General features: G+C 38.1%; 1 protein-coding gene across 2 annotated transcripts in view; it reads left to right on the top strand.

Moving 5' to 3' along the window:
• Positions 1 to 27414, top strand: part of phactr3b (phosphatase and actin regulator 3b) — a 115330-nt gene that overhangs the window by 32179 nt on the left and 55737 nt on the right. Inside the window, exons 1-4 of one of the 2 annotated variants that reach the window (XM_049471732.1) lie at positions 13204 to 13360; positions 21579 to 21740; positions 23381 to 23455; positions 26486 to 26638. In XM_049471732.1, the coding sequence (XP_049327689.1) occupies positions 13354 to 13360; positions 21579 to 21740; positions 23381 to 23455; positions 26486 to 26638 (397 nt within the window). In that variant the 5' untranslated portion in view covers positions 13204 to 13353. Of the gene's footprint in view, positions 1 to 13203; positions 13361 to 21578; positions 21741 to 23380; positions 23456 to 26485; positions 26639 to 27414 lie in introns of those variants that run through there. The other variant, XM_007251380.4, reaches the window with a different exon arrangement.

The following is a 27414-nucleotide window of genomic DNA, read 5'->3' as shown; positions in this document are numbered from 1 at the left end:
CTGAACTTGTCAAGAATTAATTACTTGAATATATCGTCTTCTTAATGTGTTTGAGAGCATCAGTTGTATAGTTGTGAAGAGGTAGAGTTACAGGTATACAGTGAATAACTCTATTTGATTAATGTTATTATGGCAAGAAATACTCAACTAAGTAAATAAAAATACTTTAGGAAATGAAAGGTCAGTCAATCTGAAACATTTCAAGAGTTACCAGCCTCAGAAACCGCAAGTTAACAGCTCCCCAGATAAGAGCACTTAAATGCTTCACAGAGTATTTTGGTTTAACATTTTTACTTAATCATTGTTACTACATGATTCCATAGTGTGGATTATTTCAGTATTCATTTACAATGTAACTTTTGACTGGTACTGTAAGTGTGAATGTTTCAGCAATGTTCTGCTCTGTTCTGAGTACCACCAAATATGTCAAAATGATTGTCTATGGTAATCAACCATGCATTCTAGATAGGGATGAGGATAAAAACATTGCAGTGCTGCTTTTAACGAGCTCACCAGGACCTTGTTGCTGGAGAAGCCTCAGGGACGCAAACAGAGCCTGAGAGGAATCCACAAACTCAGCGCTTCTGAATATTTAATGCTAAATGTAAACAAGATTGTTTTTGTCCTCCAATGTACTCTCGGTCTATCAATACTTCACTTCTTATTCAGTTAAGGTGTGCTTCCAGTGTAGTGGAAAATCAATAGTAAAGCACTTATCAGGCATAGCTCTGTAACTACAGAGGTCTCTTTGAGACTTTGAGTTTTGCTGCGGAGTTGCAGATGTTGTGGCTAGTGCTCGCTTTCACTTGTAGCCTCTCGGGACTGACCACAATACTGCCCAGTGGGCCAGTGTTTGCAGACGTCTTGCCTCTCTTTGACCGCAATCATTATTGTATATGATGTGATTATGCTCAATAGTGATATACCGCCCTTGTTCAGCGCTGTTACTCTCCACTCTCCACTCCCAAGAGGCGAATTCAACCTTCCGGTTGCTTTTGATTTATAATATTGGAGGCTTCTCCTACCCTCTGCTGCCTGCAGCGTTCACACGTCTCCGCGGAAAAGCTGTCGGGAAACCGCAAAGGGTTCTATTTCCAGAGGCACATTGATCGCTGTCACAATAAACATTCAGTTAAAGCACTCGTCGCCCTGAAGAGACGCCCGCTCGAGGAGGCTCCTGTTACATGCCAGTTCTGGACATAGCGGGGCGAGCAAGATGGAAGGGAGCAAGGACATTCGACAAAATTGGACCACGACTAATCAATTTTACAACATGGCCTAGTTAGCGCCGGGCGTTTGTTAGCAGGCCCATGGACGCTTGTGTGGAAATGGAGGCATATGGTGGCAAAACAAACCTCTTGACATTTTGCCATGCGGCATCGCTCTCCTTGATATTCTGCACGCCACCACGAGGATGCTAGCTGTGCTGGTTTAAAGACTGTAGTGCTTTTTTTTAGAGCTCGCTACGCCACTTCATAACAACCTGAGCCACTGAAACAGTGTTCAAAATATTTTAAAAAGTGGCTGAGTAAGAGGTGTTTGCTTGTGTGTGCTCAGTATAACATGTATGGAAAGCCCATGGAAATACAGTGGTGCTTAAAAATTTGTGAACACTTTAGAATTTTCTATATTTCTGCATAAATCATGAAAGTGGATAAAAGAAAACCCAGTTAAACAAATGAGACCAACATATTATATTTGGTTATTTCTTTATTGAGGAAAATAATCAAATATTACATATTTGGCAAATGTATGTGAACCATTGAAAGTGAAATTAGAGTCAGGTGTAGTGTAATAAATTGTGGCCTTATCTTCCAACACTAACCTGTAGTGAGAAGGCCAAACTACAGGAGTTGGCCATCTGAGGGCCATGGGACTACAATGGAGGATAGTCCATAAGACCTCTTCACACAGACCTGTGGCTATAGGGAGCCCTCCTGTGTGTTTTTTAGCTTTTTTGACACTTTTCTTGTAAAACAGTAAAATGCCATGGCTGCTGAAAAAAGTCCTAGAGGAAACACCTCATGGTTTGGTATACATTATTCAGCCTTTTCACAGAAAATGATTTGTTTGCCAAATATTTGAAACATTCCTGCTAACCACTGAGCAACCACCAGCCATGGTGCATAGTCTTTGGTACAGCCTGAGTCCAAAAGCCTAGTCCAACTGCAGCGTAGACTTTCTCTAACCCCAGGAAAAAAACACTGCGCCACAATGTGGCCAGCTCAGCACATACAGTTACTCCAACAGCTAGCCCAGCATCAGCCCAGATATCTGTATCAGCACATGAATAAATGCTTAAACAAATATCTAAAGGTACTGTTTTATCGATCTCCAAAAGAGCTGAATGTTCTGTCTTCTGTATAACCTTTTAGAAATGCATTTCTTTATGTTATTGTTTAGGTCTTGTAATGTTTTTCCAGGTGGCATTACAAATTCTCAATTTGTACATTTATTTAATGTTAATATATCAGGACTGGCATCAGCAAATATCCCAGCTAGCAATTTCTGGTTAATAGAACGTTTTCTGAATGTTACAGTTAATGTCCTTTTTTGTAGACATTCTTATAATGTGTTTATTTAAGGGTTTTAAACGTTATGGTAACGACGCTGTAACGTTACTTGTGTCAGTTGTGTAAAACTTGTTTTAACATTTTGATAATGTTAGTATTCGTCTAGCTCAACATTGTAATGCAAACGATTATTATATTACACGTTTTCAGGCTAACCTTCCTGGAACTGGGATAGTACTATGGAAAAGGGCACCTGAGCAAATAATCTATTTATCTGTTCGAGGGCTGCTCCTATAAACACTCATTGACAATCAGTCAAATACATATTATACTGTCAATTACCACCTCATTAAAAATATTGCTTGTTTTGAACCATGTACAATTATAAGGAATCTTTTAAATCGATTGATGTGATCTATTAGAAACATGGTTATTTATGAAACCAAAAGTGGTTGTTCTGTGGTTGCAGAACTTAAGCATGTAAAGCAGCAATATGTGAGAACTGGTATTTCCTGTTACTGGCTTCCCCCTACAGTAGGTATGTGGAATTCACACTTTGTGCTGCCACAAAGGACATGCTTTACACATGCATTTCTTGACAAGCTGAGAGATACAGAGCCATCACCAACAGTAAAAGAAGCATTTGGACTGTGGTGGTAGAGTAATATTTCATGTGATTTTACAACTCACAAACAATAATAGTTATGCAGTATTAAGCAGTTCATGGGAGTGTTGTCCTACTCACTTCACCAAAGTTACACAGTGCAGTTAACAACCTTCAAGCCTGGAGTAACAATTCTACAGATGCTGTTCTCCCTATTAGCACCATAGCAATTTCAAAGTGGTTATTTTGAGGTAAAAATGCTACACTATCAGTAATAGCTGTGATTATTCCCATGCTACATGTGATTTGACAACTATAATTCACTCACTCACTCACTCACTCACTCATCGTCAACCGCTTTATCCGTTAAGGGTCGCGGGGGGGCTGGAGCCTATCCCAGCCGGCATCGGGCGGAAGGCTGGATACACCCTGGAAAGGCCGCCAATCCATCGCAAAACTATAATTCAATTCAATTCAATTGTATTTATATTGCGCTTTTTACAACAAAGGTTGTCACAAAGCCGCCTTACAGGTAAAACAGGTCCACGCCTCTTATGAGCAGCACCACAGAGATGCCAATTTTATGGTGACACAGTGGCAAGGAAAAACTCCCTTTAAGAGGAAGAAACCTTGGAAGGAACCAAGACTCAGTCCGAGGAACTCATCCTACTCGGGTTGACCCGCTCAGTACAATCAAATAACAAACAACACACAAATAACAGAACAAAACAGTACAGAGAATAAGCTATAGCTAATGTAACAGGTACTAATTTATGAATATAAAAATGTGATGGGCACAAACAATAGAGCTATAGCTAATACAGAAACAGATACTGAGTGTGTTAATGTTAATCAGTGCAGGGTTGCGGAGCCGGAGTAAAACACAGCGGGCAGTGGAGAGTCAGGCTGGGAACATCAGGAACAGGACATCAGGTGACTGTCAGTAAACAGTTAAAAGGTTGTAAATGTAAAAATCAACTGCTCACTGCGATTCAAGTTTTAAGTTTAGGCGATATCCGTTTTTTTTCATACCGTCATTAGGTGTCCAAACATTACCCTGGTATATGGTAGGGTATCAAGGGAATTCACTTAGTTTTCATGGTAACTGAGAATCTCTTCACCACAGAAAAACTCAAGTCTGTCTTCAGTACTGCTGTTTCTGACTAACTAACCTGAGAACTGATCATAAAAACTCACATCTAAGAAGTGAAGTTAGCCAGCTAGATAATAATGTTAGCTAATAGGCTAACCATGTTCCAGCTTAATGAGGCTAAAATCACAGGTTTGGAAGATAAAATATGATCAAACCTGTGCACACAGTCGAGTTAATGATCTTTATCTTGATGGCCTTTGATTTAAACTGAGCACATTGCTCAATTTGCAGTGTCAGATTTGTCAGTGAGTGCCCTTTCCTGGGGCAGTCTCAAATGCTAATGAATGAATGAGCTATTTTGCTATTTTGGCCTGCATTACCCAGACATGTCATATTCAGGAAATACCTTCTCTTTTTGAGATCCCGTTAAAATTAGTAGTGTCAATCTATAAAGAGTTTTTATCAGATTTATAACAGTAATATTCTGTGATGAATTGCGATTTTTTGAATTGCGAAGTTTTTTATAGTGGATATTTAAATGTAAATAAAAGAATGAATGTAAGAAATGTATATATTTATATATTTATAATATACATTTATATTAGTGGTGACAATGAAAATACTAGTATATACTTGTATGTATGAGGGGAGATAAAGCCAATGTGGGGAGCAGGAATAAAAAATGCATGATAAATTGGATAGAGGAAACTTTTGTTGCATTATTTTAAATTAGAACTTAATTTGCTGAGTATAAAATTATCAGAAGGTGTTTGGTATTGCACACATGCACACAATGGGGGGATGACCATTTAAATGGCCTGGGGAAAATTTGTAATGGCCAGTATTCAGTAATGTGTACACTGTCCCTTTACTAGACTCTTGCACTAAATGCGTGGGGCATGTGTGTAGCATGTGTGTAGTGCGTTGGGTGGGAGCAGCTACTGATTCTAAAATAATTGCGTGCTTTAACGCTTTAACATTGACAGAGCTAGGTAAAATGTTTTAATACTGCAGTGTACGGTATTACAGTTATACCGCCCATCCTCCTGCTGATGTTACAGTCATTATACAGGCTCTTATGGCAGACCTTCTCCTGCATTACCCAGATGTGTGATGAATGGGAAACATTATGTAAAGCATCCACAATTTACCCTCAGAGAAATGAAAGGAGACGCTGTAGGCTATCTGCAGTTATGTGCTGGATGAAAAGTAAGTAGGCTATATTGAATTGTATAACTGGTACACAGGAGCATGGGTGGAAGTGCTGGAATGTGCAGAGGCAGCCTGAGGTCTTTGAAGGAGGCAGTGATTTAAGACAAGGAAGGTGTAATTAGGAAAAAAAGAAGTGCGGAGGTTTAATGTGTGTAGCAGCACTTTAGTGTACCAGTTTTTGAATAAGTTTCATAAATTATATGAAACGTAGCTTCAAAACCTTCAAAAAACACAAAAAATGTATGATGAAAAGCCTCTTCTTGGCTTATCCCTTTCAGACTTGAATTATGTTCCAGTGAAGGAAAAGTATAAGAATGCCATTTTTTCTAGTATTCTAATAAAATATCTTGATAAAAATAATTAAATCCAATTAATTAAAATATTTCATCGTTTTTTAAAAGTGTATTGCATCGGAAGCCTGTGTTCGGGCCTGTCACAATAACTGTTTTTTATTGCAAGTTTAGCATAATTTTAAATATTTTTTATGCCACTAAAATATCTGCAGTACCAGTCAAAAGTTTGGATACACCTTCTCATTTAATGTTTTTAATTTTTTCCTACTTTGTAAATGAACACTGAGGTCATATTGACTATAAAATAACACATAGGGAATCATGTAGTAACTTACTTGTGTTAAACAAATCAAAAATACTGTGATTTTGCGATACTCAATATATCACAGGACAATTCTCTATGAAACTTAACAGCTTCTGTGTTATAGAATAAAATACTCATGAAATAAAAAAACACCAGAAATTATGGATTAATTATTTTCAGTTTTACAGCATTTAACAACCAGTATTCTTCACCGCAGGTTTACTCTAATTATTTGATTAGCGCCACCATGTGGAGTAATGAAGCAGTCATTTTAGTAAGTCAGATTGGCTGTGGGTCGTACAGAGTTTAGAGTGCCTGTGTTTCAATAAATATATCCATATTTGACACCTTGTATTGATACAATACAATACAGTGCAGTACAATTCAATACAATACAATACAATGCAGTACATTATGCAACAGTTAGTTCCGACCTCACAATCTGATTGGTTGAGAAGTGATCTAGCCGTGATGATATTTCGTGATAACATCACGGCCTTCTCACACTAAACTTGTATCTCTCCGCCGATGCGCTGCCGAGTAACGGCGTATATACACAGGACACCCGCAGCAGCGTTAGCTTAGCACAGACTAGCGCTAGTTCTTTCGTGGAAAAAAGGGAACAAAAATCGCTCGGTTAATACCGTCTTACAGCCAGAACGCTAACCAGCCAGGCCAGGCTAAGCTAAGTTAATGCTGAGCTAAAGCAAGCTACGCTAACCTAACCACAGTCCAGCCAGCTAGCTAAAACCAACACCACCCAGGAAAATAAGCAGAAATGCTAAAATTCGCAGTTTTCACCTGAAGACGACTCCATGGAGCAGGAGAGGAGAGTATTAGCGTTATTTCACGCTGCTAACGTTACCATCTTCACTATTCCCAATTTTGCTTTCAAGCTAAATTTCGTGGTGTTAGTCTGCCTGAACCATACACTGTATGTAGTTAAGTTGTGGTGGAACTACTTTTTGGTGGAAGGCACAGTCCATATTAAAGCATATTCAAACTGAATTTCTTAAAGTTCTTTGATTTATTTTCTTTATATATTTAGTAAAAAAAGAAACTGTTGTATAAAAGCAATAGAACACTCGAGGTCGTGTGTTATCGCGAACACACTCCCTCTCGTGTTCTATTGCTTAAATATAAACAATACAATACGGTACAATACAATACATCGCCAATGACAGTATTTTAACATTATTGTGATAAATTGCACCACACTACACTTTTTCTGAGCATATCATGGATATGGTCCCCATCCAGCATGTCAACATGGGCCGCTGAATGACTGCCCAGAAGCTGTCCTGCTATGGCTGCCAGAATCCTTTTTTATTTTGTTGATGCACTTCTGCTGAATAAAAAAATCAATACTTTATGTACTAAAATACAATAACAAATAACTATAAAACAGCAATATAACAATAGACCAGCGCAGGCATACATCACCTTCCTGTTGGCCCTGTTTGGGTGAAAATAAACCCAGTCTGTGTGCCAGCAGCTAATTGGAAGTACTATTGGCACCATGCCTAAAAGCTGCTGTATTGCATTTTGCATGTCTAACCAAAAAAAAACAGAAAAACAGTTTCCGACTTTACTTTCTTTAAATGGTGAAGGACTACAAAAGGAGAGATCTGTGGCTTCAGGCCATTTGCAGGAGGATGAAAGGACTATTTCTGCAATTTCCTTCTGGATCAATAGTTTAAAAGTACTTCTGTCTAAAAATCTGTGGCACCCTTGTGAATACTGTGGAAAGCACTTAATTGCAGGCTAGTTAATGATGCTGATGTCAACAGTTATAATGAGTAGTGAAGGATTGATGCTGCAACAGAGTGAAACACAAGTAAATTCCAATTGACTGTTGGCCTATAACACTAGGGCTAGGTTAAGCAAGGTCCAGAACATACTGTTGGGAGTATTGAGGCCAGGTCATAGTCTGGTTGAGCAAACTTTTGTCTGAACAGGAGAGAGTGTGATTGGCCACCAAAGGAGTGGTGGTTCTCTTCTCAAATGTCGGCCCACCAGTGAAGACCAAGAGTGTCTAATGAATAATGTTCCCATATATCAGTGTTTTGATCGTATCAATATGTGGTTTCAAATATCTATATTTTTATTGAAACATATGCGCTCTAAACTCCCTAAGACTCACCCCTAATTTAAATTACTAAAGGTACTGCTTTATTACTCCATGTGGTGGCGCAAATCAAATAAATATGGTAAACCTGTAATTAAGAATATTGGTTGTAAAATTCTGTGAAACTGGCAATAAATAAATCTATAATTCCTGGTATTTACTTATTTAGGGGTATTTTTAATCTTCTTAAGTAACACAGATGCTGTGAAGTATAATAGAGAATTGTCTTGCAATGTATAGAGTATCGCAGAATCACAGTTCAATCGTGATATCACAATTATCATGGGTAACAAATATTGTGTCGTGATGCCTTGCTATACCCACTCATATTAGGGCCAGGCCATAGTCTCTTTAAACATTTTTTTTTTTGTAACAGGAGGCAGCAAAACGTGCAGTGGTTCTCTACTAAAAGAGTAGTGCCCACCTGTGGAGACCCTTGTCCACCCTCTAACCCAATACCAATAAGGTTAATAACTCTCCATCCTACTGATCTAAATGAACACAAAAACACCAATAATCTGCACAAAACAAAATAAATCCCTGCTAACAGCCCTAATTAAGAATTAAGAGCAGACACTGAGCATGCTGCCACCCCATTCTTTTTGCCATTAGAGCAAAAAAGTGTCCCAAATCCAATTGACAGCTTTCCTTGTACAAGCAAGTCCACTGTGCCATAGACTTTTTTATCCTTTTGGTTGGCATAAAAGTCGCATTTATCCTGATCTGGCTATTCAGACAGAGTTGGATTACCCTAAATCAGATATGTATCAGATTTCAGCACCACATAATAAAGTGGCCCAAATAAGAATAAAAAATGTAAGATTCTATTCTTATTCTATTCTTTTTTTACACTGCCACACAAATGAGACACCTGTGTCACATATAGGTTAAAAGATGGGATTTGGGCCACATTTACCTGCTGTGTGAACATAGCCTTAATAAAGCAGTTCCCATACTTAGATTAGTCTGAGATTGTGGCAATGATAGCTTTTCTGTCTTGAAGCTCCCAATGGTGTCTACTTACATACTGCTAGCCTCCACCATGGTTCCATGGTTTGGGCTTTGCCAACGCCTCCAGAGACTCCTCCAGCTTTTGAGCCTGATATACTGGTTATATCTAAAGCGTAATAGACTCTGCCTACGCAGACAGTATTCTGACGCAGGAAAGCACCCAGTCATGTCCGGATCAACTGCTTGCATAAAATTGTGCTCACTGAAGTACTTTTGTTTTCCAGGGTTTTTAAAGGCAGCATAGACATAGACAGTGTCATTCAGTGTGTTTGTAATGCACTATTCAACTTAGCTGTTTTAATTTTTAATAACTATTACAGGATTTAAAACACTTTAGCTTGGCTGCTTGGCTAAAAAGATCTTACTGATCTTACTAATCTTAGCTAAATTGCTACTGTGTCCTTTTATCATTTTCTTCAACTTGACTTGTGCTGATATGTGTAACTAGATGGGATACAGTGCTAAACAGAGTGCTAAACATAATGCTATAGCACATTCTGTCTGATCCCACCCATTTTTCTTGTGAGCGAAACTACTGGAACATGTGACCCTCAGATGTGTTTTGTTGCGCAATTGTGTCCTGAAACATTCATTATTCAAACAACAAATAGCGCTTAATGTCAATGCTCAGTTTCAGATTTCAATTTTGGAACGCCCAGAAGGAAATGCCTTGATTGGAGTGTCCCGAAGAAGAAATTCGTCAGTGGTGTACTAAGTAACAGATGTTGAACAGGTTGACCAAATAAAACAAAAAGAAGTTGACAACAAAAAACTTGTAAGTGCTGTAAAGTACAACCCCAATGAGACAAATATTATCTTTTATGCTATCAATGTGATGGAAATCAATGTGATGGAAAGACTAAAGTGTGGAGAAAGAAAGGACAACTACCAATCGCGAGTCCTGTTGAATTATACACGTATAGAATTGCACAATCAATCCACATTTCGGAAAAAGTTATTGTGTATGAAAACAAACCAGTAATAAATAACTGCTCCCCCATAAGTCCATTGGTTTGGTTCTGAATTGGTTCTGGGTGTGGATTCATTTATTTGGAAAGCATCCTAACATCCTAAGATACAACCAACATACTTTTGCTTCCCATCATGATATTAAAAACAAAACAGCTCAAGGAGAGACATCAGCACTGGGGACATAATGTTTCTCAGAATAACACTGATGGGCTACATTGACCTTCCACCTATGACTCCTGCTGACAGATTTGCAGGAGCACAGACTGCAGTTACACCCACAGCCTACAGGCTTCTAGACTGAAGTTTCTTCATGGTCTTACTGACCCCCAGACGTCTGAGAAAGTCTTGGCCTCGTCTTCCATGTCAGACTGGGTGGCCACCTGACATTTATCACACTTCTACACTTCCAGGATTCCCCTTGGATCTACTGCACCTTGGTCATTTCCAGATGTGATAGCAGAGCTCACATCTGGGTATCGTAAAACACGAGATCACCACGTGTGGATACACAGCTGGTGTGCCACGAGAGGAATCCACACAGGAATTGGCCATGACTGACATGTCCCTGTTAGGGCGTTAGGTCGGGGGATGGTCTGGCAGCAGCATGGTATCAGTGGGAATCTGGCATGGGAACGTGTTCTTCCAGTGCTGTTGTACTGCAACCATGTGCTAATAGGTTTGGACAACATGGCTATGGTTTTCCACACCAATCAAGATGGAAACAGTGTGTTTAAGATCCGCGTTCATTTCACCTACAGCCTTCTGAGATTGGTGCTTCCCTGCTTTGCCTCATTGTGAAACTGTTAGGCCTGAACAACCAGCCCAGACAAAGTGGTGGTTCAGAGGATTTGGAGCAAATATGGCATGGATTCCGTGGATTTGTTTGCTAAAGTAGACCCGACCCACCACCATCTGTGGTTTTCCCTGCTGAATCCACTGAGCCCAGACATGTTAACCCCCAACTGGTTGGATTGGCTGCTGAACACCATTTTCCCTCTTCTTGGAAATGCAGCACTCCACTCAGCACTCCAGATGACCACCATACTTGTCAGTCACTGAGAATGTGCAATTGTGCTGGATTTCAGTGACTGTCACATGGCATAGCATGCCACTTCTAGATGATTTTTGTTGAAATAAGGTCTTTACCAGGGCATATACACAGAACAAGCGTAATATTATTACCAGCTTCTTGTTTCAACACACCTTATACATTTCTTCAGCTCCTATGACCACCACAGATATTATTTGTGTGTTGGATCATTCTCAGCACTGCAGTGTAGAGCTGCAACAACTGGGCGACATAATTAGCAACGTTGACTGTAAAATTTGGTCGACACAAAATTTCATTGCTGATGCGTCATTAATGTGTGATGTGGCAGACTACACACTGTGGGAGGGGTAATGAGCTCACACACAGGGTTCACTCTCAGTGTCTCTAAAATGTAAACACATCAGACAAGGGACAAAACAACACCCATACTCACTGTACATTAGCTCATTATACATTTAAACATATTATCAGGGTGTAAATTTCAAATATAGTGTCTTCAACTATCTATGGAGTGATACTGAAAAAAAAAAAGAGTAAGTTACCGCAAGCTGCACCCAGGGTTGCCAGGTCGAGCAAAAAGTCTGTCTAAAACCCTCCAGTCAGAAACTAGCCCCTATATCTAAGGTTTCCACAGAAGTACATATCCTAGTACATTTTCATTTTGAACAGTTTACAATTAAGACTATTTGGTGGCCATTGTAAATATAAAAGTAGCCCAAAAACACAACCTTCATTTTTTGAATTTTCACCTGGAACTATTAAACAAGCCATGTTTGGCGGGAAAACCGTGAACTTGGCAACTTGGGTTTCAAGAGGCAATTTAAGTGTGCAATACAATGGAAAATATTAATAAAAAAAGTAGTAGAACTAAATACTTATAAAACAAAAACATAATATACATAATAAACATCTTAAACAAACGTAATGGCAATTTACATCAATTAATTGTGTTGACTTTGAAGCTTTAAAGTCAGAATTACAAACTTCTATGGAGAGCAGCAGAGTCTCTGTCTGGAAAGGCAGAGTTCAATGTAAAGGACAGACTCGGTTACAGCCATATGTGTCTTAGTAACCTTGCTTAAAGGGAAATTTCACTGAAATCCTCTGCATAATTACATTAATAAAGATGTAAACAAAGTCATTTAGAGTGGTCTACTCTAAAATGTGTAATTTGGCTAAGTATTCCACTGATTTAACGAACCATTTTTGATATAATAAAAAAATTCCTCAATTTAATTTTTCCTTTAATTAAAAAAATCCCTCCTTTTATTTAATCTTTCTCAATTAAACAATCTGATTCTAGCGGGTTGCAAGTGGTCTTTTTGAGATACATATTTTAAGCATCTCAAATAATTACTTTGTATCTCAAGATAGTGACTTAGCATATTAAAATAATGACTTAGTATCTCAAGATAATGAATTAGCATCTCAAAATAATTACTTAGTATCTCAATATAATGAATTAGCATTTCAAAAGAATTACTTAGTATCTCAAGATAATTATTTAGTATCTCAAAATAATGACTTAGTATCTTAAGACAATGACTTATATTCTCAACATAATTACTTCGTATTTTAAAATAATGACTTAGCATCTCTAAATACTGACTTAGTATCTCAAGTTAATGTCTAAGTAACCTTTAATTAATTTCTTAAATATATATATTTTTTTAATTTCTTAAATTAATTCCTTAAATTAATTTCCTCTCAAAATAATGACTTAGTATCTTAAGACAATGACTTATATTCTCAAAATAATGACTTAGTATTTTAAAATAATGACTTAGCATCTTGAAATAATGACATAGTATCTAAAGATAATGTCTTAGTATCTCAAAATAATTCCTTAACATCTCAAAATAATGACTTAGTATCTGAAGATATATGAATATTTTGGCTCTTGTGTGAAGGTGCAGTCCAGGCTGGGCTAGTGGGAGAGCAGCGCGCATGTGCTGCCGGGGGCTGAGGGGGTTACTCCGGGGCCGCGGGGCGCGCGCACGAGTCAGTCCATTCACTGGCAGCAGCAGAAGCAGCCTCGCGCTCAGCTCTGTGCACGCGCTGGAGCAGGTCTAGGGTTGTGCCTGAAGAAGCTGCAGGAGAGATTGTACCGTAGCACAGAGCTCCGCTGGAGTCTCCAATTAAAAACTTTCCGGAAGGAAAAGGCGGCTGGACATGACGCGTGAGTGTGTGTTTAATAAAGAAAGCGTTACAGTTAAACTGAGGGTCTGTAGTTTTCAGAGTTTCAGAACTTCTTATATAGTTAGCTGATTGGGTTTAAAGGAGCGTGGTTTTAAAGGGGGAAGTTAATTGATTTTTCAAAAGTTGTATGATGAAAAATAAATGATTTATGGCGGTTTGATATCATTTTTGTTGTTGTTGAAAGAAAGTAACGGGTGAAAATAATACAAAATCTTCACAGGGGCTGTAAATGGAACCAGACTTACCAGAAACATATAATGGCTTCAAACAAGGTAGTCCAGAAAACATTATTGAACAAAAATGAAAATAAGTAAACAAATTATTAAAACATTGTTTGGGTCTTTTTCCTTTCCATTTTAAAATACTAAGATGATATTTTAAAATATTAAGTTATTATTTTTAAAATACTCATTCAGTAGTTTGAGATGCTGAGTCGGTATTTTGGGGTAATCTGTTGTTATTTTGACATACTAAGTCAAATTGAGATATTCTGTTGTTGTTTTAAGACGGTCATTATTTAGAAACTAAGTTGTTATTGAGATAATAAGTCGTTATTTTGAGATGCTTTGAGATGTTAAGTCATTATTTTGAGATTTTCTTTTAATAGTTTGAGATACTATATTGTTATTTTCAGATATTCAGTCATTATTAAACAAAAAATAAGCAAACAAATGCTTGAAACATTGTTTATTTTTTTCTGTTGTTTTGAAAACGTTTTGCCCTAAAAAAGAAGCACCAGATATTTGACTCTTAAATTATTTAGCTAAAAATGAACCTAAAACAATCTCCAACAACTTTCTGTGTTTGCTGAGTAAGTAATAAAACTGTATAATTTATACCAAACAATGACTAATTAATTTATTTTCAGTTAAATAACAGTATTTACTTTAGGGGGCTAATCAAATTTGCAGAAAAATCATATTTGCCGGTTAAAAGACGGCCTTCAAGCTGTACAGGACTGGCATAGTAAAGTTAGCGCAGCTAACCTAGCATTAGCATTTGTTTGTTTACTAAAAGACTGGACTTTTCTGGATGTAGCACTGGCAAAATGGGTTGTGATGTGCTGAACAGTACCCAGAGTCCATTGTTGTTTTGTAGCGCTAGCGTTAGCGGTTTTGAGCAAGTTTAATCCACTTTTCCTTCTCCTCGCCCTTCCTTATAGATCCATTGTTTCAAATTAACAGGCTTCTGTAGAGTTTTGCAGTTGCAATTTAATGAAATAATATAAAATTCTGAATCAGGGGGGACTAACTTTGCAACAGGAGGCCACAATTGTTCAGTAAATATTTTGAATATTATATTTTGCAGTTTGAAAATAGGTTTTTTAGGTTTTTAGGTTTTTTAGTTTTTTTAATTCAAGCAGTGGTAAAAAAAATAAAGAATGAAATGGCTCTGTTTGTTTTAAACAGTGCTAGTTCATATTGGCACTAATGTTAAATGTGTAATTGTACAATTTCAGTGCATCAACACATGCAAAATGCATCACTCTGAATGACTTTGTTTACATCTGAGCAAGTGAGGCATGCATAAATTTGTCCTGTGATGCTTTCTTACATGCGTTTCTTGCATTTCTTGCTCCGTGCATGGTGCATTTAAAAAATTTGTGCTAACTAAAGTTGGTAAATTACATTTTGAACAATTTAAAATGCAGCATTTGTGAGGGAGACTTTTGATTTGTGTTTCTTTGTATTTTGTTGGGCAAAAGTGTGTTTACCCTGCTGTGAGCACACGCTGTGCATCACGTCAGGCTCAGAGCACAGATTTGTCATGCATATGTCTCTCTGAGCAGCCTGCACAGTTTGCATTGCGTCTGCAGCCAGTTCACTAAAGCCCACAGATTTTGTGTCTTCTCCATCCAGCTGTTCCCCTCTCGTGCAGTGTGATCAATTTTTCACAACAGCAGCATCCCCCGGACCACGCTCGGATTAAAAATAGAGGGATGCCTGACTTGCATTATGCATCGCCATCTCCTGATTGGCCGGGGCCGGCTTCCTTGTCACTCTGCGTGGCAACAGCCTCCACGTCCGCCCAGCAACCCCCCGTTTTTCCTCTCGTGCTTTCGTGCCTCTCTGCCTCCGAGGGGCTTTTCTGCAGCATCCGGAGTGGTAACCATGGCAACCACAGTCTGACTGACCTAGGGTGCGCCCATGCTAGCTGCAGCAGCTAAAAGGCTTGACCTGGATTCTGCGCCGCTGGTTTAGTCGGGCAGACAAGACTTGAGCCGCTTGACCTGCTTCTCGGTGTTCAGGGCCGAGGGGTGCCTACCTCCCCCCCTCATACGCCCACCCACCGAGCAATCAGTGAAAAGAACCCATGCCAACGAGCCCAGCCTTCATAATACACTCAGAGATGTAGCCTGTCTCAGCCTGGAGTTTCATAATGTGTTTTAAATAGCACCCAATATAACCCAGCATTAATACTGCTTTCCTATGCAGCAGTGCATGGGATTTGCAGTCATTACCTCAGTACTGTGGTAATTAGCAGCGGCAGTGGCGGTGGTGATGCTGCTGATCCTCGCCTAGTGAAGCATGTTATTCTTATTATGGGTAAAGTGTAGACAAACCTGAGTGAGCCTGAATGATTTAACAGGATTAGCGGTTGGATAAGCCAGTGTTGAGCAGATGAGGGGTCATTGAGAGTGGAGGAAACAGCATGCAGGAAAAGTGAATGATGCTTTCGCTGCTATTTCTGCTGCCTGGCTACTCAAGCGATACTGTAACTATGGTCAGAGTGGACCCAGTCTTAAATTCCTATCGGTATATTTTGCAGTTGTTATATGCACAATAGGATACTATAATATAAACCTATATTTTTATTTATTTAGTTATTAAAATTGTGCACACCATTTAAATGTATGGATTTTTAATTTATATGGATGGCAGTTTATATGAATGGTCCTCAGTTCTTAATCCAAATGCTTTAGTCCTGTTTTGCGAAGGGGTGCATAGTTAAGGTGCAATGTGATCTATGTTTGAGTCTCTGTTATGAAAAAAAAAAACATAGATTGGATCGTTATTGTAGTAAATTAGAGAATTTGAAAGGCGTTTATCTTATTATTAATATGATTATGTGCATCAATATAGAAGTGGTTTTCCCCTCCTTTTTCTTATTGTTTTCTTATGGTTCGTTGTCAAATGTGGGCGTTTGTTGCCTTACCTAGACAGCATTGTGGGAAACCTCACTTAATACGGTTCAGAAAAAACAGCAAAATGGCTTGTTAGTTGTTAGGGGTGTGGGATAGTATTGATGTATTGCAGTATTTTGTTTTGCAGTACTGTATTGATTTTCAAAAACACAGTTTTGATTTTAAATATTTGTTTTATTATGTAAATATTAGTGTCAGAAGTGGTTCAGTTATTTCTGTGTTTAAACCCCACCTACTAGATATCAGTGTTGTGTTGTTAGATTCCACTGTTCTGGTTGAATAAAAGGTAAACTTTTCTTTTACTCAGATTTTATAAATTTGGTAATGTGTTTCTTTATACTATGATATTTTTTCTAATATTTGATTTAATCACCTTGCTTACAGTATCCCAGTATATTGTATCGTGATATGCATCGTATCGCCAAGTTCTAGCCAATACACAGCTCTAGCATTTACTGGTTTATGATCTCACCAAGACCACAGTATTTACTAAAAAAGCACAGTAGAGAACTGCCAGTAAGTTTCATTAATTTATTTCAGCTTCAAAATGACTTATTGAATTATATGAATTATTATTATTATTTTATGTAAGTAAAGCTTGGGTTAGTGTTGGGCGATATATCATAAATATCATCAATATATTTGATATTTGAATATATTTTAACTTATATAAATATAAACTATTACCATACTTCTAATATAGCACTTTCTATGCATTCTTCCCGTTTTCACCTATTCCATCTAATTCAGGGCAGTTTGAGCCAGTGGAAAAACTAAAAAGAGTGCAGTTGTCTTATCATTAGATATTATCTTCACAGTTCGATACTTACTTGTAAAGTACACAGTGTGCAGTATTGCAAAGGAATACAGATACTTTAAAACAATAATATTTTAAGGTTTTTCACCAGTTTTATGCAGATTTCTGCACAATAAAATCACTGAGATGCTGTTGTGAAAGGGTGCATTGTAGAGAAATATACTAACTTTACTAACTTTACAGTCTCTTTACAGTGACTATCAATGTTTACAGCCCAAATATATCAGTTTTATATGCTAATCCTGTACACCTACACTTCTTTTAAGTTTTTATCATTGATTCAGTTTTTTTTTATTATTATTATTCAGAACTATTTTCCAAGATGTCTTCAACACCCTGCATGTAGTTTCTCCACCATGAGTGTATATATAAGGAAGTACATTTAAGGTGCACGCTTTTAAAATACATATTTGTTACCATTTAGTCCAAGTATCCGCTTGCCTGCATTGCTGCGTTTGTTGATGTGAGGCTTGGATTTGAGCTGCTCGGTCATGGAAACTCTCCATTCCAAGAATCTCTCTACATTTTTCTGCTATTGATCTAATCTGAAGCTTTATGAAGTTTGGAGGTGTGTATTGATGTAGTGACTCTGCAGAAAGTTGGTGAACTCTGTGCACTATGCAAGTTGCTGCTGTTCTCAGTCTCTTTCACTGCGTTATAATATCACTGACAGTTGACTGTGGAATATTTAGTAGTGAGGAAATTTCACGACTGGACTTTACACAGGTGCAGCATCCTATCACGGTACTAGGGGTGGGCGATATGGCTGTAAAATAATATCACAATATTTCCGGGTATTTTTGTGAAAACGATATACTTGCCGATCTAGGAAAACAGAAAAATAATTTATTAATTTCAGGAATATAGTATAGAGTATAACAGCATAAACATAATGTGGCAAAATAAATAATATAGCATAAAATAATATAATGCAGCAAATAATATTGCAGAATATTTAGTGCATGCATATAAACTGCAAACTAAAACAATTATACAATAAATACACTTAAAGCTTCACAGTAAATGATGGACTACTTTTAAGACAGAACATCTCTATTATCACGATATGGATTTTTAATATCACGATATTTCTGTGTTACAATATATTGTATACGATATAATATTGCCCACCGCTACACGGTACCACAGTGCTGGAGTTCACTGAGCTCCTGAGAGAGACTTAATCTTTCACTAATGTTTGTAGAAGCAGTCTGCATGTCTAGGTGCTTGCTTTTATGTACCTGTGGCCATAAAAGTGATTGGAACACCTGAAGTCAATATTTGAATAGATGAATGAATAATTTTGGCAATATAGTAGCTTTTTAAGGGCATTAATGCGAAATTCTGCTGGCTGCAATGGCTGTGTAATGGCCTGCACACTTTTCAAAAATAATCTGTGCATATTCAAGTGATCTCCGTGCCTGAATTTTTTTTCTTATTTGGATCTTTGTTCAGGTTTGAGCAAGTGTTGATTTTTCTGAGCCGGTAGGTGTGACATTAATGCAAAGCCTGAGATAGAGATAGAACCCAGCGCTCACGGCGCAGCCCACGGCTCATCTGCGCCGTCCCTGAAGTGTCAGCGCTGTGTCTCCGTCAGACTGCGTGGGAGAGACTATTTCTGTCTCCGCTGCCTCCCAGGCCTCCTCGCTCAGCAGCCACTCCACCCCAACCCACAACACGCCGAACACTGCGCTGGGCCCAGTGGTGCAGCTCGCTCAGAAGGCCCAATCCTTCCTGTCTCTGAAGCCCCTGGGAGGCAGGAGCTGCCTGTCTTTTGACTGTGATCAGATCAGCAGATGTCTGTCTTCTAGACTGATGTATGCAGCTGGTGAAGGATGTAGATTAGGGTGGTAATCTCTGGGCAAGGCTTGAGAGGGTGATCGGGGCTCAGTGTGTTTGAGTGGAATTGTTTCTTTGAGTAATTTAAAGTGATAGTTTGAAGTGGTGATGCACAATATATCGTTTAAGCATCGATATTACAATGTACACAAGTGAAGTGCGTGATGGTCACAACAGAGAACATGCATTGAGAAATTACACACTTCTCATTTTACATGACATTATCTACCAGATTAACGAGTATATCTGCATAATATCGTTACTTTTACTCCATTGATTGATACACAGCTTTGGTAAGAATTGCTGTATTTTGTTTGTTTTTGTATTGCTGTTTAATACAGTACTGACAGTTTTAGAATACCACTGTGTTTCTCTTTATTTTTGCTATTTATGCTCTTCAGCTCCAGTCAATAACTGAAAATGGTACAAAATGCAGTGAACATAATTTTGCATTAAACTGCAAACTTTGTAAAAGTATATTGTATAAAAATCCACTTTGCATCAAGGATAAACACTCAACAAAAATGATCTTGTTGTTCCAACAGCTAAAAAAAATAAATTTCTTTCTCATTGTAATATGATTTAAAGAAACAACGCATTATTTATCAACAACAAAAAATAAAAGTTAGTGTGACTGGGTTGTAACTCAAATTGGGAGCCTGTTTAAATCTACCATTAATGCACATTTTTGTTGATCAAATTTTTGTTGATCAAATTTTGTTGTCTGCATAAAAAAAGCCGGATGTCAAAATGTATTCTTTAAAGTAGCACCATTTGCTTAGATTAGACAGTTTTGCACATCTTGGCTGGATTTTTTTCAGTCAGCTTTATGAGGTAGAATCACCTGGAATTCAGGCTTTCAGTTAACAGCTGTGCTCAACTTGTCAAGAGTTAATTATTTGAATTTCTTGTCTCTTAATGTGTTTAAGAACATCAGTTGTAAAGTTGTGAAGAGGTAGAGTTGGTATACAGTGAATCGCTCTATCTGAGTAATGTTCTAATCCAAGAACAAGAAGAAAAAAAAGTTGCAAACTTTTGACTGGTCCTGTGTGTATGTGTGTGCTTTTCACACAAGTAAAATCGGATCTCATCCAGTTGTGCAGTTACAAAGGACATTACTTCAGAAATATTTGATAATGGTGACATGGTCTATTGTGTTTATTTGTATATTTGTTCACATATATAACAGTGCACAGTTATTAGTTAGTCATGCAGTGATCAATGTTTTAATTACTCCATACACAGTGTTTACTGACTGCAGTAGGTAAAAAAATATTATGTATTTCCCAAACTATGTTTAATTAAAATGTTGACTTTGAAATTTTACAATTGCTTTGTTATGCTATCATATTACCATTATCTTACTGGCATTTAATAGCCTTAAAACGACGACAATATTGTTAAACGAAATAATTTCTGGGACAATATATTGCCTACAAAAAATCTTATTCTGGCAGGTCTACTTATCTCATTTATTTATTTTTTAAATATATATTTATTGTGACAGGCCTACCATAAAGTAATAAAAAGGCATTAAAATAGTATGTTTCTCTCTAAAAAAACCAGCATGTTCTTATATAGCATATTAATAAAACCATATAAATGAATAGATTTTAGATGTTGAAAATCCATTTTGGCATTTTTTCTGTGCTTAATGCATCTCAACAAACCAAACATTGCAGACGGAAATGGCACTCGTTTCGTAGAATGACTCAAAACGCCTATTATAGCTTATTTTAGCACAGCAGGCCAGCTTTTAGCTGCTCTGCTGTTCCAGATTTCAGTAAATACACTGCCATCTGAGTCTGTCTGGGCCGCGTGAAGCAGACATAATGCAGTTCTTCTGAATCGGCCAGTGAACTGGTTCTTTCTGTGGGGGAATGTAGGAAAATCAGGGATGATCACTTTTGTGTGGCGCTGGGCTGCAGGGCTGAGAGAGACAGTAGGAGCCATTCACTCCAGTCTGATGGTGATTAGGAGGTCTGCATGCTTGCGGGATCACTGCTGTGGTTGTTTTTCTCTCTTCGGTTCGCTCTGTGCAGCGTGTGCTCGCTGAAGCTTAAAAAGACACTGTGATTTCTGCGCAACGACTATTTCATTCCAGTGGGTTAATTACAACAAAAGCGTAGCTGCAGGGACATGACCCAGATGTGATTTCTCCTCTGTGTGAGATCCCTCTGGGTAGGGTACTTTTCACTTCAGCATCCTGAGATTCAATTAACGCTTCATTTTAATTACTTCTAATACTTTTTCTGTGTCTGTGACAATAACCGTTCACTAGTGTCTCCCGTTTGTATGATAAAGAAAAGATTTCCCCATAATTGCTGTGTCTTTTTGCGATTTTTCCTACCTGAATGAAGCTCAGTGTTTCTGTTTTTTCTCCTCTCTCTCTTCTAGATGTTATGGAGCAGCAGAGAGCCCTTCACTCCGGTTGCCTGGTGACAGGGGTCCGTACGCCCCCCATACGACGCAACAGCAAGCTGGCTAGCCTGGGCCGCATCTTCAAGCCCTGGAAGTGGAGGAAAAAGAAAAATGAGAAGTTAAGGCAAGGCTCCACAGGTGAGACCTTGGGATACACTAGACCTTAAGCCTTCAACAGGCCTTGGCTGGTATACAGGCCTGGTATACAAGTGTAGATGATTAAAAAAAAAATGTTTTCTCTGCAGTCTAATAATTTTATTTGCATTCTGTAAACTCTGAGGACTTTTGAAAACTTTGAGACTCCTACAGGACACTTGGAGAACCTGTGTTTTCACTCTTTACTGCCCTACTCTTTAATTTTATATCAGTTACAGGGAAACTTAAAAGCTCCCTGTTGCTGTAAATACTTTATATCTCTTACAACTCTAGATTAATTTATTATAGCTGCATTTTAATCCCCTAAACATAGCAAACTATTATAGAAGATGCTCACACAAATACCTGAGATTATTTTCCATAATTTTTGAGGAAGGAATGTGCTTGGAAAAAAATCTTGAATGATTAGGGATATTATTAATAGTGAAAGTAAGAGCATTTCCACACAAACAATGTGAAGGGAACTCAAGGGATGCTATGCTCTGGTGGACAACCTGAGTATACTGAATATAGACCAGGTTATTCTATCAATGGCATGGGCATATTCCAAGATGACAATACCAGGATTCATGGGGCTGAAATTGTGAAAGAGTGATTCAGGGAGCATGAGATCATCATTTTCACACATGCATTGAGAGTTCACCACAAAGTCCAGACCTTAACCTCATTGAGAATCTTTCTCCAAATCTCCCATCATCAATATAAGATCTTAATGTATCTAAGATTTAAATAAATGTTGACATTGCAGAGGTTTGTGGAAATGATGCCACAGCGAATGCATGCCGTAATCAAGGCAGTCCAACCAAATATACAGAACAGACCAAAAGTTTGAAAACCCCTTTTCTCTTTCAATGCGTTTTCTTTATTTTTATGACTATTTACATTGTAGATTTTCACTGAAGGCATCAAAACTATGAATGAACACATGTGGAGTTTTATGTACTTAACAAAAAAATGAGCTGGCCTCCACAGTCACCAGACCTGAACCCAATCCAGATGGTTTGGGGTGAGCTGGAGCACAGAGTGAAGGAGGCAAAGGAGCAACAAGTGTTACTAAACACCTCTGGGCACAAGAGTGTGCAAAGCATTGATCAGAGCAAAGGGTGGCATTTTTGAAGAAACTAGAATATAATAGAATAGAAGCTATTTCACCTTTTTTTGTTAAGTACATAACTCCACGTGTTCATTCATAGTTTTGATGCCTTTAGTCAGAATCTGCAATGTAAATAGTCATGAAAATAAAGAAAACACATTGAAAAAGAGAGACACATATTTACAGCTTTTGCTCAGTACTTTGTTGAAGAACCTTTGGCAGCAACCACAGCCTTTAGTCTTTTTGAGTATGGTGCTACAAGCCTGGCACTCCTATTTTTGGGCAGTTTCTCCCATTCTTCTTTGCAGAAACTCTCAAACTCCAATAGAGATTGGGCTCTGGCCTTAACCCTGACTCTCCCAGTACCTGCTGCTAAAAAAAAAAACACAGCATGCTGCTGCACAGTAGAGATGGTATTGGCCAGCTGATAAGCGGTGCATGGTTTCCTTCAGACATGACACTTGACATTCAGGCCAAAGACTTAAATCTTTGTTTCATCAGAGATTTTGTTGTGTGGTGCCCCCTGCAGGAATGGAGAGGAAAGTGGCGGCTCGACAGCCTCGTGATGAGCTGGTGAGGAAAGGTCTGGCAGAGGCGGGTACAGGTGAGAAAGAGCCACACACACACTCCTCCCCCTCAGAGTACGCAGAGAGCCTATTAGTCAGTGTTCTAACATTTAGCACGCAGAGTCCTGGACGCAGCTCATTTCACACTATAAGACCACCAGGGGAGCTGTAAGGCTTTTATGAGAGTGTGATGACAGCAGCGTAGTTCAGCCACCTCCCTCCTGAGAGGAGCCAGGATGACCTTCCTGATGAGCAATTGTGGGTAAATAATTCTGAGGGTAATGTTATAGTGATGTTAATGGAGTGCTGAAATAATAACTGAGAGATACTGGATTCTGTTCGTCTAGGTTGGTCTACCGAACAGAATTGTGGTCTAATTCACACTCTGTATAGTGTAGATTGTATGTGACAGTGAAAGTCAGACTTCAGACATTTATTTAGTGGTGTTTATAATGATTTTTCAAACAATTTAACTTACTTTTTTTATTGCTCACATATATTCTTTGTGTAGTTCGTACAGTTTAGGGTCAAAAGATACATAAAACTAGATGCTGCTAAATAAATGTCTAAAAGGATACCTACAAAAAATGTGGATGTGAGGAGATGATTTAGATCAAAATTACTTTTTTAGTTTTTTTTATAATTTTATTTCAAAATTTTCAAATTTTCTCCCAAATTTACACTGCAAATTACCCAACCTACTCATTAGGACTCCCCCTATCACTAGTGATGCCCCAACACACCAGGAGGGTGAAGACTAACACATGCTTCCTCTGATTTCAAGCTGCTGCTGATGCAGCATTGCCGAGCAGCCAGAGCGCTTGGAGGAAAGCGCAGCGGCTCGGTTCTGACACATCAGCTCACAGACGCCCTGTGTTGCGGAAATCTCCCTAGGAGTGATGTGGGGAGAGAGCGCCATCTACCCACCCGGAGGGAGCAGGGCCAATTTTGCTCCCTCTGAGCTCCAGCAGCTGATGGCAAAGCTGCATGAGTGGAGGTTTGAACCTGCGACCTCCTGCTCATAGTGGCAGCGCTTTAGACCGCTGGACCACTTGGCGCCCCAAAATTACATTTTTAAAGATTATTTTAGGAAGGTATTAGAACGATATTTCATTCACTTTAGTTCAAGCCTAATGTGTTTAATAAATTCCACAACAGATGCTGTCTCAAAGCAAAGTCTTCCAGATCAAGAGCCGTGATGAGAGGAAAGCAGTCAAATAAATGATTAGATGAAGTAACAATTCAAAATTTGTTTCTACGTTTTACATATAGTGCATTTCCACCAAAAGAACTCTGGTCCATGAGCCAGTTCCATTCAGGCTTATAAGAACCGTGATGCTTTTCAGTGAGCCAGTCCGTGTTTCCACCAGTTTAAGTGGAACCCATAAAATGTCACATCGTACGTCATCAACAGAGGGTGTTGCACAGCGGCGGTGAACAAAAGTGGTCATGGTTAATGCAGAAGAACCTATTATTCTTATCCTAGGTTTCCACTGCAAACTGATGTTCTTGATTCCAGAATCTACTTTTGTAGGAGGAAACGTGGTGAACGGTGCCGGTTCCATGTCATTGGAAAAGCGAGACATTCATTATTTTGTCTTTGGTGATTTGTAGAGACATAAAATGTTTTCTCAGCTTTTGTAGAGATATCATTTTAGGGTGATTTTACACCTCAGAATCCGTAACAAAGTCTTAACTAGGTTCTTATTTTAGTCACATACTTTTGGTCCGCAAGGTAGTTGTGAAAGCATCCATAAAATGCCCTACCTGAACACTAAAAATGGTCATGAATGCTCTAAATGGTCTCTATTTTAATTTATAGTTATGATGTATAATTAACATTGTTGTGTCTTGATGCAGCAAAAGAGCAAGCCTTTCTGACCGTAATGATTTACATCTTTGACAGGATGATTTAGAAATCTACAGTTAGACTGAGTAATCCAAAACAATTCCAAAATAATCAAAACAAAATTATCTTACTCATTTATATTATCTTGTTTCCTGAAAGGCCTTAAAATGTCTTAAAATGTCTGTGTGGAAGTGTGAAACCTTAAATTTAAGGTCATTATAAAGATTAAAAATGCAGGCAGGAAAAGGCCCTGTTTGGCCGCTACCTGCAGGCCAAAAGACGTACGTGGATATCAGAGTAACACCTCTGGAGTTTATTCAGCTGCTTGTAGTAGAAAACCTGAGAAAGTGTATTTCAGTGAGACTTGGCTTGATAACAGTGCAGATTTTCACAGTTGGTTTCAAGCGGTCTCCAGTAATCGATATGAAACTTGCAAAAACTAGGGGTGTGCCATATTGTATCGTCTGCAATAATATTGCCAACATTTTTGAATATTGTGAATATTATACCCTGAAATATTGTACCACTAATTATCACTTCATGATACAACGTTTTGCTGTTTTTAGCAAAAGAAAAATTCACTCATTTTCTATTATATATCCATTCCAATTCATTCTCATTTTCCATTATATATCTACTAGAGACAGATTATATCCGTCCAGTATCATTTATTTTACTTTATTCCTGCATATATGGAGATATTTGGAGTGCATTATTAGTATCATGACATTCTGGATCATTGATTCTGTTACAAATCTTATAAAAATATAGATTTTTTTTAATATCTCAGTTAGGGGATATACCATATCATATCGTATGCAATAATAAAAGTACATTTTCATTTTGTTGTAGAAGTTTATTCTTGATTTTTTTTTTTGTGTGTGAAAATACCATGAAATATCATTATATTATTTTAGGGCCATATTGCCCACCCCTAATGCAAACTATGCAAGAAGACTATCCAGTTAGGGAGTTGAGCAGTGGCTCAAACCCTACGCAATTTGACAAAAGCTGAGATTGGTGTTAAAAAGAAGAACACAGGTCTAAAATTTCACTGAGAGTAGTCTTAAAATGTCTTAAATTTATCTCACTGAAACCTGCAAGAACCCTGGATCATCACTGCTGTTACTGTAGTTTCATATAGTTGTATTTATCATTGATCTAAGTCATCCAATATATGTTTGTTGTCTGATATTTTGAGTATTTTTTTTGTATGCAGGGTCAGGTCTGGCATGTGGGGGGAACTCTGAGGAGCCAGGGACCCCCACCCAGGAATACTCAGATACCGAGGAGAGAGAGGATGAGATCATGCCTCCACTGGCCAACGCCTCTGAGGAGATGGAACCTGATGATGAGGACAATCCTTCCACAGGCATGACTTTTCTTCAAACCTGTATTTCCTATTTAATGCAGTTTCTCTATAAATCATTACAGTAAACTATGTAAAATGGATTGACACTGTAACACAATGACACACAACGTTTACATATCTGGCTTTTTTCTATTTTTAATTGTTAAACAATCCTGAGCTCTTAAGATTCTGCACAACCTCTGTAAGTGTACCTGATGCTGTATTTATTGTAATATGTTTTCAGTAGAGAGAGATGCACATTAACAGTATTAAATATCTGTGTTGGCCTACATTTACCATATATTGGCGTATCCCTACTGCTAAAGTATCAACGTGAGATCAATTGTTATAACACTCCAAATGTGCAAAACCACCAGCACTACTCCACTTAAAAAAAAAAAAAAAAGCCACTAGGTGGCGACAAAGATCACAGTATTTTGTAAAGGAGCACTTCTCATTTAATGTTCTGATTTGTTTCACAATAACTGATGTAATAATGTATTAGAGATATGAGTATGTGTATGTTGTTGCTGTCCAATGAAAATCAAGTACAGTGGTGCTTGAAAGTTTGTGAATCCTTTTATAATTTTTTTATTTATTTATATATTTTTATATATTTTTATCCCATTTTCTCCCAAATTTCACGGCCAATTACCCAACCCACTCATTAATAGTCCCCCTATCATGGCAAGCTACATGAACAGGATTCGATCGGCGATCTCCTGATTCATTGTGGCAGCACCTTAGTCTGCTGGATTACTCAGAGCCATTGAGAATTTTCTATATTTCTGCATAAA

Source organism: Astyanax mexicanus, chromosome 24, assembly GCF_023375975.1.
Source record: "Astyanax mexicanus isolate ESR-SI-001 chromosome 24, AstMex3_surface, whole genome shotgun sequence".
NCBI lineage: Eukaryota > Metazoa > Chordata > Actinopteri > Characiformes > Acestrorhamphidae > Astyanax > Astyanax mexicanus.
Note: the sequence above shows the minus strand (reverse complement) of the source record. Positions and strands in the feature narration are given on the sequence as shown.